This window comes from Phlebotomus papatasi, chromosome 1, assembly GCF_024763615.1.
Source record: "Phlebotomus papatasi isolate M1 chromosome 1, Ppap_2.1, whole genome shotgun sequence".
Classification (NCBI taxonomy): Eukaryota; Metazoa; Arthropoda; class Insecta; order Diptera; family Psychodidae; genus Phlebotomus; species Phlebotomus papatasi.
This window is the reverse complement of record NC_077222.1, coordinates 22,011,767-22,025,716: the sequence shown is the minus strand read 5'-3', so window position 1 is coordinate 22,025,716 and position 13,950 is coordinate 22,011,767. Positions and strand designations below refer to the sequence as shown.

The window sequence follows — 13,950 nt, the reverse complement described above, 5'->3', positions numbered from 1 at the left end:
AATTATTTTTCAGTTCAATGTTTGGAACTTTGCAATCTCAAACTGGGTTTCGGAGTTAAATGTTGAAAAATAATTCTCAAATAATTATTCAATTTGGTGAAATGGAAAATTCTCCAGAATGAAAAGGAAGGTTAATTTTTTTATAATTTATTTTTAGAATTTCAAAACCTATTAATTAAAATTTTGAATGATTTTTTGAAGGTATTTCTTTTTTTACTTATTATAAGCAATGTGTTTGTATTTATTATCTCATAAACAAAATAATCGAATTTGAAAGTGATTCTTTTATTAATTTTAAAGTTTTGAAATAAGTTTAAGAATTTGTAGTTTTTTTATTAATAAAACATTATATATTTCGTACTTGGTATAAAGTTTTTACAACTGACTACGTGTTCTTTGTTTTTTTTTAGGAATTATAAGAAATAATCTTTAAGCAATTTCCTATTATGCAATAGAAATCATTATGCAATATTAACACTCTAATGGTTAAGAGTCACTGCACGGTAGCATTACAAAAATCGCATTTACAGCGACAATAAAGGTTTTATTTATTCAGAATTGCTATAGTATCCTCGGTAATACTCTTGCTAACATCCATTCAAGGTTTGAACTCATTTTGACTCTTCGTTTTAATACTATCCAAAGCTTTGTGTGAAAGGTCAGAGAAAAAGTATGATTTTTTTTTGTGGAAAAAATCTCATTTCCAAAATCAAGAAAAATACCGGTTTAGAGTAATCTGACTAAAATAAATTTATTTTTACTGAAAGATATATCGTTCTACTTTGTTTATTTTATTTAAAATAGTTGAAAAAAGTAAAAATGTAAATTTTAGAAGTAAAAAGAGTTTCAAATTTTTTTTTTATATTTTTGCATTTTTCGCCTAAACTAAAAAAGAAAATGAAGAACGGATGGTATTTTTGTGTTTATTGAACTGTAATTAGTCTAGAAAAAAATTATCACACTACATTTTTTTTGCATATTTAAAAACTGGACGTTAGAGGGTTAAAAAAATATCATAAAAATTGTGTATTATTTCTAAAGTCAAATTCACGAGCGTAATTAGTTAAATATGATTCCTGTCTAATGAATTCGGCCATCGTCATAACATTTAGAAATTTAGTCATGAATTATACCAATTATCTCGGGCAACACACCATTTTCCTTTATCCAAGACACTTTTTCTTCTAAACAGAGAATAGGGATATGTGCTTCCACAATTTTGCCTGATAATATTCGTGAATATATGACTTCTGATATCAATTAGCTAATGTGATTTTAGCGCCACTAGCGCTGATCTGACAAACTTCTCATGATCTGAAGAGTTTAAAAAGTTCCAAAATAACTTATTTAGTTCGTTATTTTGAAGTTACAAGCATGTTTTGCAATTTTGCAGTTGACGCCCAAGAGGCCAAAGAAGCCCTGATTGCTGATGCAATGCAGGAAGAGCCTGAAACAGAATCCCTGCCACGATCAGCTTCAAACGATTGGCAATTGTGCGATCGTGTGAGGCAACAAGATATAAGACTCCTCAAATCTCTCGACGTTGAAACAATCATTGATTTTATGGTGGAAAAGAAGAAGGTCAAATTTGGCGTCAAGTAAGATCTTTGAATTGTATTTTCTTCTTCCATCAATTAGCACTAAATTAAAATGTTTTATGCAGCGTAACATCGTCAGAGAAAGTGGACAAAGAAAGGAGATACGATGTATTCAAAATTGTCAGCCTTCCATATCCTGGATGTGAATTTTTCCGTGTATTTAGAGACAATAATTTCAACGGTGAAGGCCTCATTTTCGACTGTGAGTTGATAGATTCTTTTTTTCTTGTTTTGCAAAATGGTTTAGAGATTTTTTGTTTGTTGTCTTTTATTTTTCTGCAGGGAATCAAAGTTACGTAGATGCTAGCATACATGTTCCTGAAGATCCAATCATAGTACAATTACCTATCGAATGGGATCAATATAAGGTGAGTTTGCTGACGTATTTATTGTTGAATGGGGAAAGCCCCCAAAGAGTCATTAAATTCAATTTGTACCATTTGACTGATTTTGTCTTGCAAAAATCGCCAAAGGGTGAAGAAAATATATTTCACGCTCCTAAATCTTCAGTCAATTGCAAATAATTGCTCTCGACACTTGCAAATCTCTGATGTCGTGGATAAGAAGAAAATAATAAAAAGGGGAAGTTTAATTAAAAAAAGAAATAAGAAGCTTCTAATGAGATCATTTTAATTGGGAGTGAAAGAAGTAATTCTAGGCAGAAAATTAATTAAATTCACTCTATGGCAAATATAATGAACGATAAAATGGAATAAAAAGAGTGACAGAGCGTAATTAAGTTTTCCATTTTACTACAGAACCCAGCGACCAAAATTAGCAAAAATATGCTGACCGGTCAGCAGTTCTGGAACAAAAGTGGTGACCAAATATATGGAAATGGCACTGCCTCGCGAGTATCATTTGGTGTTCGCTATATTTATTTTAACGGATATTTAAATTCAAAATATTTCCACTGAGCAAAGCTTCTACTCGATCACAGTGCCATCTGACATTTGGTTAGAGAGATTTAGCTTTTTATAGTACCAAGACTTGCCGATTTCAATTTTTTTCATTTTCTTTTTAATATTTGCCGATTCTTAACTGATTTGAACAGATCTTACACATTAGCTAAAATATTTTAAGAAATATTTTTGAATTAGTTTAGAATTAGTATTAGTAGTTAGAATAGTTTAGAATTGTCAGGGATTCCAAGACCTTTCCAACGAACTCAAGCTTGCTAAAATCGGTAGATAAATATACTCCCTAGAGCCTTTTTAACATTTGACCTTGAAAAATCTTTGTTACGAAGAATCTAAGGGAATTTTTGTCTATAAGTGAAAGGCGCACATAGACGGCTTCCCAAAAATATCCTTAAGAGGATAGAGTTTGACAACGAATAAGAACGAGATGACAATCTTCATTAGGCTAATGGAAAATGCGTTTTTTTTCTTGTGAGATATAAGATTTACCAAAAAAATAAATAATTTTAATTTTTTCTAATTTTATATTTTTCGTACAATATTATTCTAGGCCTAGAAACCCTAGAAATGATGATTGTGTTGAACATGTATCTGAAGAAATCAGTTCGAGGAGTACATTTCTCTCTATTCTAGGCCTATTACCCTTGGTTTTACACAGTGAATTTTTTTTACAAGTATTACGCTTGTGAGATTTGCATATTGCCATTTTATGTCTGTTTTGTAAAATGCATTCTTATCAATAATTTGGATTGTACATAATTTTTATTTAATCTGTGTGTAGGATTTATGAAAAGTCAGCTTATTAAACAAAGATAAAAACATAAAAAAAGAAAATTTACGAAGAGGTCTGAGATTTGATCCCTCAACTTATAAATTTCAAATTGTCTCCTAGAACCATTCTTTGGTGTTTTGAAAAGTTCAAAAGCCATGAAAAATGGGGAAACATTACGTAATAATAGAAAATAGAGAAGACATCACGTCAATTGGAAAAATTGACGATGCAACTCTTGGCCATTTTACAGAAATAAATGAATCTGCGGAAAATGTGCGATCGTCAACGCAAAGGTTCTGAGTTCAAGTCTCAGACCGGGTCTTCATATTTTTCTGTTTTTTTTTTTTTGTTTTAATTCTTTTTTTGTTTTTTTCTTGATTAGTGCATAGAATTTTCATAAATCTAACACATAAATCCAAGGGCCTCTCGGCATTCTATTTTTCCATAGAGTCACTGAAGACTATTGGCAAGTTTTTCCCTAAAGAGAATTGACTTATCAGTTTGATATATTTCGAAATCGTGTATTAAAAGCTATTTAAAAATACATATTTCATAATGGTCGCCGAAATAATACAAGAACTACGAGCAAATTTGTTTAAGTCGCGGTGCAATATCTGCAAAATTTTTGTAAGGAAAAGTGAAAAATATCTTCACTTTTTATCAGGCTTGATAGGCCCCTAGATAAACCCAACAAAAATGTTGCACAATCAAAATTACAGAAAAGAACCCATTTTACGAAATACATAAATTGACAACACACAACTTGAATTTCAATAAACAAAAATGACAATATACAAATCTCACAGGAGTAATGCTTGTAAAATTTTTGCTGTGTAGTTAAAGATCTGATGCTCTTATGCTTAGACTTAGCTTAATTTTTGAGTCGCGTATTCACTCTCAAAAAACTCGGTATCAAATCTTAGCTCTGACCATATTTTTTTTGCTTTTAAAAACATCCCTAATAATTTCTATTATTGTTTAAACATATTTTCCTGAATGTATACATCTAGAATACACAAAGATCTTCTACAATCATTAGATACAATTATTAGATACTATTCCTGCATTTAGAATAATATTTCTTTGATATCAGATCTTTAAGGATCCTCCGCTCGTCTTTTATGATTTCATTGAATTTGAAATAAAAAAAACTGTCCGTTAAATACGATATCTAGAGCTTTTAAAACTTTGACCTTGAAAAACTGTTCTTAGGAATAATTCAAGGGCAATGTCATGGACGAAATGTCCGCTTAGTCAACTTCTAAAACATATTGAAAATTGAAATAATTCCACAATGTGTTTTTGAGGTAACAATTCGAGAGGAAAAGTTTGGCTTATAAGGGGGCTCCCTGAAGACCCTAAGTGGCTATCTCTAACCGTTTGGTCACAAGCTTTCATAAAGATCAGACACGGAAAAATACAATAAAAAGTGACAAAGTAGGCTGAATTCAAAACCCTTTTTGCAGCTTTGGGATCTTGTAACAATCACCCAGAATTACCTGAAACTCGTGCTAAAGTACATTCAGGATGGAAATTCGGGGATGTTGATACACTGTATTAGTGGGTGGGATCGTACACCGCTGTTCGTGTCCCTGGTGCGTCTCTCTCTGTGGGCAGATGGACTGATCCATCAGTCACTCAATCCACTGCAGATGCTGTACTTTACAATTGCATACGATTGGTACTTGTTCGGGCACAAATTGCCGGATCGCCTGAAAAAAGGAGAGGATATATTCTTCTTCTGCTTCTACTTCCTCAAGTACATCGCCCACAGTGACTATAGCCTGTTGGACGACAGGGCAAAGAGTAAGGCGAGCAGCGGAGGAAGTATCACTGTTCTGTGGTCAGATGGCGATGCCCGGCTGGACAATATGCTTGAGACTGAGAGTCGAGGATCAACATTCTCCCTCAATTCAATCTCAAGTTTCAAGAGCAACAACGAAGAGAGTCTCAATGGGTGAGATTTTGTTAATTTTTACCCACACGACTCCGAGGATTCTAATTGATTTGAGCTTGGTTTTTCAGGAATAGTCATGGTCAATGGACTACTGTTAGTCTGGATGGGAGTACTGTTCAAATGGGCTCACCACCTCATTCTCCCAATAACTCAAATGCCAGCAATCGCGACAGCGCCTATTCGCCGCCCTACAAAAGGTAATTAAAATTTTCTTTATTTTTTTACTTTATTTATGCAGTAAAATTTTGAAATTTATAAAATATTTCTATACTGCAAAGTTTGCAGTATAAAAATATTGTACAATAAGGGCAAGGACTCATTAAAACAGGGGTATTTTAAAAATCATCGTTGAAAAATCTCTAGTGGTTCGTTTCTGAGATAAAATCTCTCTATCTTCTGTTATAATCCACCCCAAGTGTGTCCTGACTAAAATAAAAAGAAATAATTCTTTAAAAGGAAAAAAAAACGAATTGGCTAAAATATTCAATTTTAACAAGTAAATAAAATAATTCATAAATCACTTTGATGATGATGATGTGAGTCTCGGCAAATTTCCCCTATGGATTCGTTTCTCAGATAAAATCTGAGTAAATATTTTGTAATTACAAAATATCGAAATATTCTGATAGAGCACAGAAAAATGCTAGAATTCATTCGAAAATTCGATATTTAAAAAACATACGCAAAAGATCAAAATGGTTCGTAGATAGTACAACAGCGGTTGGTAACTTCAGAAGAATTTTAATATTGGAATTTCAGAAAAAGTTCCTCATGAATGCTGTCTGTTACTTTTACTCTCAATTTGAGAATTTTTAAATTCTAGCAGTTGCAAAAAATCTGCTGTAAGATAACATACAGATTTTTGAAAAATGTTTTATTTGGTGTCATTTAAATTTCAAGGAAGCATAACAAAATACACGGCTAAATGTGTTATCCCCATTATTGGTTCATTTCTGAGATAAAAATTTCCCTGTTGTCCGTTATAAATCTCCCAAATGTGTCTCGGATAAAATAAACAATCAAATTTTCTCTTTTATTTCGAAACATGGTCAAATTGTGCGAAATTTTAGGGGGACTTTTAATTCTATCCGACCCTTTTGTAATAAAAATATCGCACTGAACTTTTTTCTCGGTGATAATTGTCTAGATTCTGGCGTAGCAAAGTAACTCTTCAAAAGCTCAATCAGCAGTTCTCTAATATTTCGTACATCCATTGCCGCTCTGAATATGGATAGGGAATTGAGCGTGTATGACAGCCTGCTGATATCAAAGTCACACTAACACACATACGTGCAAGCGAACATTGCCGCTCTGAGGTGTTCAGTGCAGCAGCACAATGCGTTCGTCGTTGGAATATGTTTAAAATTAAAAAAAAAGTATTTTAACATAATTTTGTGTGATTTTCTTAAATTTTTTAAAATAAAAAAAAAATGTTTGTGTTTTCCCAGGTGAAATGTGACTATATCATGAGACTTTTCGAATTCTATCAAAATTTATTATCTTACTTAAAGCATTACACATTTTAGATACTTTTTTTCTTTAGTATTATATTTTTATTATTCAATTGAATATTTAATCAATTTAATATTTTAAGCATTTAGCATTAACTTATGAAAATGGTAGAGTTTCTGTCTTTGTCAGAGTTTTTAGTTTTTCTTGCTCAAGCAGGAGATCACATTTTTTGTGTAATCGCTTAAAAGCAAATTCACCATCGATCGGTCTGAAGGCCATCTTAAAAATATTTTCACTGAGAACTCCACATACTGAACATAATTCGTCAGTTAAATCAGCATTTGTCGTAACTCCCTTTTGACAACTTTTCAGGAGACGAAATTTGCAGTTCAATATTATTTTTCTTAAAAATGAGCCCCGAATGCGATACTTTTCAGTCAAAATAATAAAAGTGGCACTAATAAACTGTAAGTTAACTCGAGAAAATCTTTATAAAATGATTTAAAAGCAGAGATATTGAGATATATGTCCGATGAAACACAATAGAATTTTATCGTAACTTCCATCGTTTATAAAGCCGTAACTTATAAAGCCGTAGTTACGAGGCAATGATCTAACCATCCATAAGTTATCACTGGTATGAGGAGTGACCTAACAAGGAGTAAGCGAGTATTAAATGGCGTAATCTCGCGAAAACGCCGAAGCGTACGGAGAGTGCAATATATCCTCTGGTTGATGTGAGACACGTGATCAGACCAGGTGAACGATGAATTAAAAATAACACCCAGATTGCGAGCACGCTCAACAAGCGGGATAGGCTGCCCATAGATAGTGAGAGGGGCCGGGGGAGCCGCTAACGGCTTTTTGGATATCAAAATAGCCTGGGACTTCTTAGGGTTTAGAGCCAGTCCATTCAATGAAGCCCAATTCCCCACACAGAATAAATTGTCGTTCACCCGAGAGAACACAGCCTGAACATCGGAAGGGTCTCCAGAGGTATATATTTGCATATCATCTGCATAGAGGTGATACGAGCAGTCAAATAAAACTGACGGAAGGTCATTTATAAATAGGGAAAAAAGAAGTGGGCCAAGTAAAGAACCTTGAGCCACACCTCTACGTAGATTTGCAGGTTCAGAAAGTTTATTGCCAATCTTGACTCTCTGAGAGCGACCCTCAAGATATGATTTGATCAAGTGAACAGCAGAAGATGAGAAATTAAAAAGTCTATAAAGTTTGTAGCAGAGTAAATCATGAGGAATGCTATCAAAAGCCTTGGAAAAGTCAAGAAGTAGTAACACAACAAATTTGCGATTGTCAAGTGATAATGCAATATCATACTGTACCCTGAGTAGAGCACTAGTAGTGCTGTGACCACTACGAAATCCTGACTGAAGATCAACAAGTAGTCTCTCAGAGTTTAGGTATGCCGTGAGTTGCTCAAGGAGCAGAGCTTCAAGCACCTTAGAAAGTACGGGTAGGAGGCTGATTGGCCTGAAATCCGAGGGACCAACTGGGTTACTAACCTTCGGGATAGGTATAACTAAAGCTGATTTCCACATGGTAGGAAAAGAAGAGGAAGCAATTATAAAATTAAAGGTATCAGTCAATACAGGAAGTATGACAGGAAGGATCATTCTAACAAACGCTAAGGAGACCTCATCATCCTCATCATTTTATAAAGATTTTCTCGAGTTAACTTACAGTTTATTAGTGCCACTTTTATTATTTTGACTGAAAAGTATCGCATTCGGGGCTCATTTTTAAGAAAAATAATATTGAACTGCAAATTTCGTCTCCTGAAAAGTTGTCAAAAGGGAGTTACGACAAATGCTGATTTAACTGACGAATTATGTTCAGTATGTGGAGTTCTCAGTGAAAATATTTTTAAGATGGCCTTCAGACCGATCGATGGTGAATTTGCTTTTAAGCGATTACACAAAAAATGTGATCTCCTGCTTGAGCTAGAAAAACTAAAAACTCTGACAAAGACAGAAACTCTACCATTTTCATAAGTTAATGCTAAATGCTTAAAATATTAAATTGATTAAATATTCAATTGAATAATAAAAATATAATACTAAAGAAAAAAAGTATCTAAAATGTGTAATGCTTTAAGTAAGATAATAAATTTTGATAGAATTCGAAAAGTCTCATGATATAGTCACATTTCACCTGGGAAAACACAAACATTTTTTTTTTATTTTAAAAAATTTAAGAAAATCACACAAAATTATGTTAAAATACTTTTTTTTTAATTTTAAACATATTCCAACGACGAACGCATTGTGCTGCTGCACTGAACACCTCAGAGCGGCAATGTTCGCTTGCACGTATGTGTGTTAGTGTGACTTTGATATCAGCAGGCTGTCATACACGCTCAATTCCCTATCCATATTCAGAGCGGCAATGGCACCGGTGAGTCTTGGAAAATCTCCCTTGGTTAGTGTCTGAATAAAATCTTTCAGTTTGCTGTTATAATGTTCCCCATATGTGTCTCGACTGAAATAAAAAGTCTGACAGACTTTCTATTAAGTGAGATACTTAACAATCTCACCTACTATAATCCTAACAAAATCTCATGTCCTCCGATCGGTCCCAAACTTTGTCAGAATGTGTTTGGTCCGTTTGGCCACTTCCTGATCACAAATATATGGGTGGCTACAAACCGTTCTAGTCCGTCCATCCGGCCGTTCTTTGGAACTTAATATCTCCTAAATTAAGAGATATCGACTGGATTCAAACAGAATTAGATTTTGATTCTCCAATAGTGTCTTGGATAAAAGGTAAATGGGACTCTATTTGCACAAAAAGTCGCTGAAGTTCGAAGAATTCAAATTCAATTTCGAATTTTCATACTAAATTTTGGAACAAGGTGGGGAAAATTTATCAAATATCACACTAAAAAGCTCGCAAACGAGTTACTCAGTGATTATGGAGTGATTAAATACTGGGGCAAGGATAGTAAACGTAGTTGTTCTGTTTTTTTTTTTCCTCACAACAAAGTGAAGACCGTCACATTTTGGCACTTGAGCACTTCGAAATTCGAACAGGATGTAACTTTCGCCAACTTGCGAAAGTATTAAGAAATAAGAAAGTCTCTTTTGGATCTACAAATAGATTTTCGAATTTTTTTTAAGATCTACTTCTGTACGGAAAGAATAATGGTTTTCAAGGTGAAAAGGTAATAGGGTCCGAGAGAGCGTATTTTTCAATCGAATGGTATCATGTTTGGGCTTGCTGGAAAGGTCTTGGAATTCTTGCCAAGCTTGATCCGATTTGAATCGGTTAAGAACTGGTAATAAACCGATGCATAACTTACAAGTAATTTTTGTCCGAAAATCAATTCTATTACTAAACTACATTTTGAGGGATCTTTTGAGTGATTTATGAATCGATTCAATACCGTTTCATAACCGATTAGAACTGCTTCAGACTTGTCAAAAATTCCAAGACCTTTTTTCTGATAAGTCTAAACATGATACCATGTGTGAAATACGCTGTCTAGGACTTTTTAAACTTCTACTTTGAAAACCCGTTATTGAAAAACCGCTCGAACTCCAAGAGAGAGCAGTTTTCACAATCGACTTTTTTCAATTTCTCTCCATGCTGGCTGCTAAACTGTAAGAGATATTGACTTCCGGTCTTCGGTGACCCCCCCCCCACAAGTCAACATTCTCTATTGAACTTACTTACTTAAATTACCCCCACCCCCTTTATCCCCTCCAAAAACATGTTTTTTTTTGACTTTGCAAAAATTGCCCCTGGCGATTTCGTTCATTTTTTGGATATGTTTTGGAGGCAATCCAGCTGAACATTTCGTCCTTAAACACCTATCACCGGAAAAATCGCCATTTTGAATTGTTCAAGGTCAAAGTTCAACCACCCTGGAGGGCCTAATTTTCAACGGATTTGGTTAATTTTAGAGTTTTTTGAAAGGTCTTTTCATTCGGAATCCGACTGCATCGGTCATAATCGGTAATGGATCGGGAAAGTAACGGTAATAGATTTATTTTAAAAATACTGTTTTTCGCTCTTTTTCAGTCTTTTGTCTCATATAAAATTCAAACGGTAAGAGATATCGACTTCCGGTCTTCGATGACCGTTCCTCAAATAACATTATCTGGAAATTAATCTCTTTAGTTTTTCCCGCTCCCCTTTTATGCGTTCCCTATCCCCCAAAAATAGGTCATAAATGATGTTTTATGATCTATTTTTTGTAAAATCGCCATCTTGAATTATTGAAGGTGAAAAGCCTCATTTTCATCTTGTTCAATTATTTAATTGAAAGATTATGATTTTTTTGAGACCTTTTACTTGAAAAATTTTCAACTTCAAGATGGTTTTGCGGTGATTTATAGACAAATTAAATTCGACAATAATTATGCAACAGAAAAAATTGGGAAAAGGTATATAAGGCAGAGCTCTTTCTTGGGAGTTCGAGCAGCTCGCAAAGCCTCGGACGCTTTGCCACCCCTTTATTTGTATATTTTTAATGCTTTAGTTTTATAATTTCTTGTTTCCTTGTGCTTAAAAATAATTTTTGTACTGTATTTATTAAGAAAAAATCCCTGTCCAGCTTGTACCGGCAAATTGTCCAACTTGTAACACTATATCCAAATTATATCACTTTACCTTATAGGCTACAATTTTTGACCGATCTTAATGAAAATTTGGGAAAATGTTCTTTATTTATCGCCTAATGAAATAAAAATAATTTTGGTTCGATTAAAAATGGTTAAAAAAATAGGTTTCGGCCATCTTAGCTCCACTGCACTGTGCATCTGTCTGATTTGGTCGATTTAATGTAAAAAATTATTTTTCCCACAATAGCGCTGCGAAGATGTTGCTGATATGACGGCTTTAACTCGATCCGTGATTGCAGTATTAATTCTTGTTCATAACTGATGTTCGAAAATATTTCGAACGCAGAGCTTTTTGTGCGCCGAAAGATAGGCAAAACTATCTGGGATAAAAACCAATGGGGATCATTTTAGAGAGGGGGATTTCGAATTAAAATACCCAAGTTTAAATGGGTCCTAATGTAATTTTGCACCCTTTTTTCATCTCTTTTGGGTATGTTTATATAAAGTATTTTTTGTGCTGATCTTCTCAATAGCCGAACTAGTCCCGTTTCTGTGCCTGTCAGCAATTTGATGCAGCGTCAGCACCATGAATCGTCTTCCTCCGCGTCTGTTGGCAGTTGGCAGATGATTTCCGGTACTGGGAGTGTACGTTCTGTGGGAAGTGACTTTAGTGGTGCCAATAATCCCAATGCCAATCATCAGGATTCATCGGCAACAGCCAAAATCTATGGGATGCCACTGGTGAATGATGTGACGAGAATGAGAGCGGAAAAATTTGAGAAAATCCGTCAAACCTTCAATACTTACTATTGCACAGAAGTGCCCCATTTTAAGAATGGCCAATACGGTAAGGGGATGATTGAGAAGGTTATTGATACAATTTGTTAAATTTTTCTCGGCGTTTTATCGTTAAAAATATTGTTTATCTTTTTTTTTGTGTCTGATGTTAGTCAATTTTTTTAAATGGACTTTTTAAATTCATTTTTCTCAACATCTTCCTGAACTCAATAAGCAATTTTTCAAAGTCAGGGAATAATGAAAGATTTTTTTTTGATAGATGTGAGTTATGATGAATGTTTAAAATTTTATTTGTTTAACACGTTTTTTTTGCGCCTTTAAAGACTCATATTTTTTGTGACACACTTTTAAATTAGGAAAAAAATATTATAACTCTGTGTTCATTATTTTAACCACGAAGAAATTGTATAAAAAAAAAATTTACAGCATTTTCCAGATGTTTTGATAAATATTTCTTCGATTAAAATATTTTAGTTCAATTGGGTTTTCTGATTGGCTGGAGCTTTGAAAGCTTTCAAAGCTCTGGCCAATCAGAGGACGCCATTGGATTGAAATATTTTAAAAGGACTAAATATTTAACATCTGGATAGTTTTTATTGTGGTTAGGAAAGAGAAAAAAGGTGTCTAGTCGCGGATAAAAGTAAAAAAATTACGAGAAACATTTTTCTTTCTTTATTTTTTAAATAATTCTCCATTTTTAAGGTGTTTTTCCTTTTCTCAAATTTTTATAACTAAATTTCTATACACCATTGAAGTGTTCTATAATGTTTAAGATTTAAGAGAGAAAAAGAAATCTGTATAAAGGATGATTAGGACAAATTTAAAAAGTCACAAAATCCCTCAAAAAACTTCCTTCAATGAGATTTTTGAGAAGAATATTGTTTATTTGTTGTTTCTCGATCATAAATAAAACTTTAACATATTTTTTAACTCAATAAAGTTGTTTTGCTTCCCCTATTCGTGAATGCTGAAGTGCAGGCTTTCGTTCCTGAGTTGCTGGAGTTCCTCCTGGAAGACAATTGTGGAGATTTTCTGCTTGATGGCCACAATCTTTTCCGGAGGCATTTGCTTCACTGTTGCCGCCATTGAGGCGAAAAAGATGTCCACGGCTGAGGAGAAATCGTACCTGGGAGCAGAAAGAGAGTCACTGCTTCCCGCCTGAGCATTTCTATGCTTCTCAACCCTCTTGGTGTCTTCCTGTACGCTCCTGGCAGAATATCTGTATGGCATTTTAGTCCTGAGCACCCTCGAATCTTCAGACACTTTCTCCTCTTCATCATCCAGCATCTCCATGCAATAAGTCACTTCTTCCTCGCTAGTCTCCTTCTCCTCAATTTGCTGCTCAACATAGCTGTCCCGTGAATGCTCATCGAGCTGCTCACAAACCTCCTCTTCCACAATTTGAATATCTTCCTAAAAAAAAATCGAATTTTTTGGCGCAAAGATCATTGATTAATCGCAAAAGTATCGATTTATCGAGCACTTTCCCCCTCAACAAATTCATTCATTTTCACAACAAAATCAGCAGAATTTCCACTAACCTCGTCCTGTTTTTGGTACTCCTGCTCCACAGCAACATTCTTCTTAGTTGCATAATTAGCAGATGATTCCGGAATGGCCCGGGGAAACATTTTGTGCCTGATTTTGAGGTGATTCGTGGCGTTTGTCGTATTTCCCGACGTTTTCACAATCTTCTTGCACAAATTGCACTGTGCCAGCTTCTCGTCCACCTTCGTGAAATACGTCCACGTTGAGGAAAATTGTTTTCCCATGATTTTAGTTCAAGAAATTAAAGATTTTCAAAGAGTTTCACAATAAAAAGAGAAATACACCAAGCTGACAATATATCGGACATTTTGACCCACTA

The 13,950-nt window shown here is 34.2% G+C and overlaps 2 protein-coding genes across 2 annotated transcripts in view; one reads left to right on the top strand and one right to left on the bottom strand.

Annotated features, from left to right (window-relative positions):
* LOC129798189 (myotubularin-related protein 14) overlaps window positions 1–13,022 on the top strand; it is a 19,918-nt gene extending 6,896 nt beyond the window's left edge. The window contains exons 3-8 of the mRNA XM_055841213.1: window positions 1,394–1,598; window positions 1,664–1,800; window positions 1,881–1,966; window positions 4,757–5,247; window positions 5,316–5,444; window positions 11,819–13,022. Coding sequence (XP_055697188.1) covers window positions 1,394–1,598; window positions 1,664–1,800; window positions 1,881–1,966; window positions 4,757–5,247; window positions 5,316–5,444; window positions 11,819–12,173 — 1,403 coding nt within the window. The 3' untranslated portion in view covers window positions 12,174–13,022. The remainder of the gene's footprint in view (window positions 1–1,393; window positions 1,599–1,663; window positions 1,801–1,880; window positions 1,967–4,756; window positions 5,248–5,315; window positions 5,445–11,818) is intronic.
* Window positions 12,947–13,950, bottom strand: LOC129798236 (uncharacterized). The gene is made up of 2 exons (XM_055841272.1): window positions 13,625–13,950; window positions 12,947–13,496 (listed from the first exon to the last, which is right to left on the bottom strand). The coding sequence occupies exons 1-2, from the start codon at window positions 13,853–13,855 to the stop codon at window positions 13,038–13,040; spliced, it is 690 nt and encodes a 229-aa protein (XP_055697247.1). The 5' UTR covers window positions 13,856–13,950; the 3' UTR covers window positions 12,947–13,037.

What these genes read in the sequence shown, in the direction of transcription:
- LOC129798236 (XM_055841272.1), bottom strand. Translation starts at nt 13,855, where the DNA reads ATGGGAAAACAATTTTCCTCAACGTGGACGTATTTCACGAAGGTGGAC. An exon ending in AGTACCAAAAACAGGACGAG is followed by an intron (nt 13,497 to 13,624) that starts GTTAGTGGAAAT and finishes ATTTTTTTTTAG; the next exon opens with GAAGATATTCAAATTGTGGA.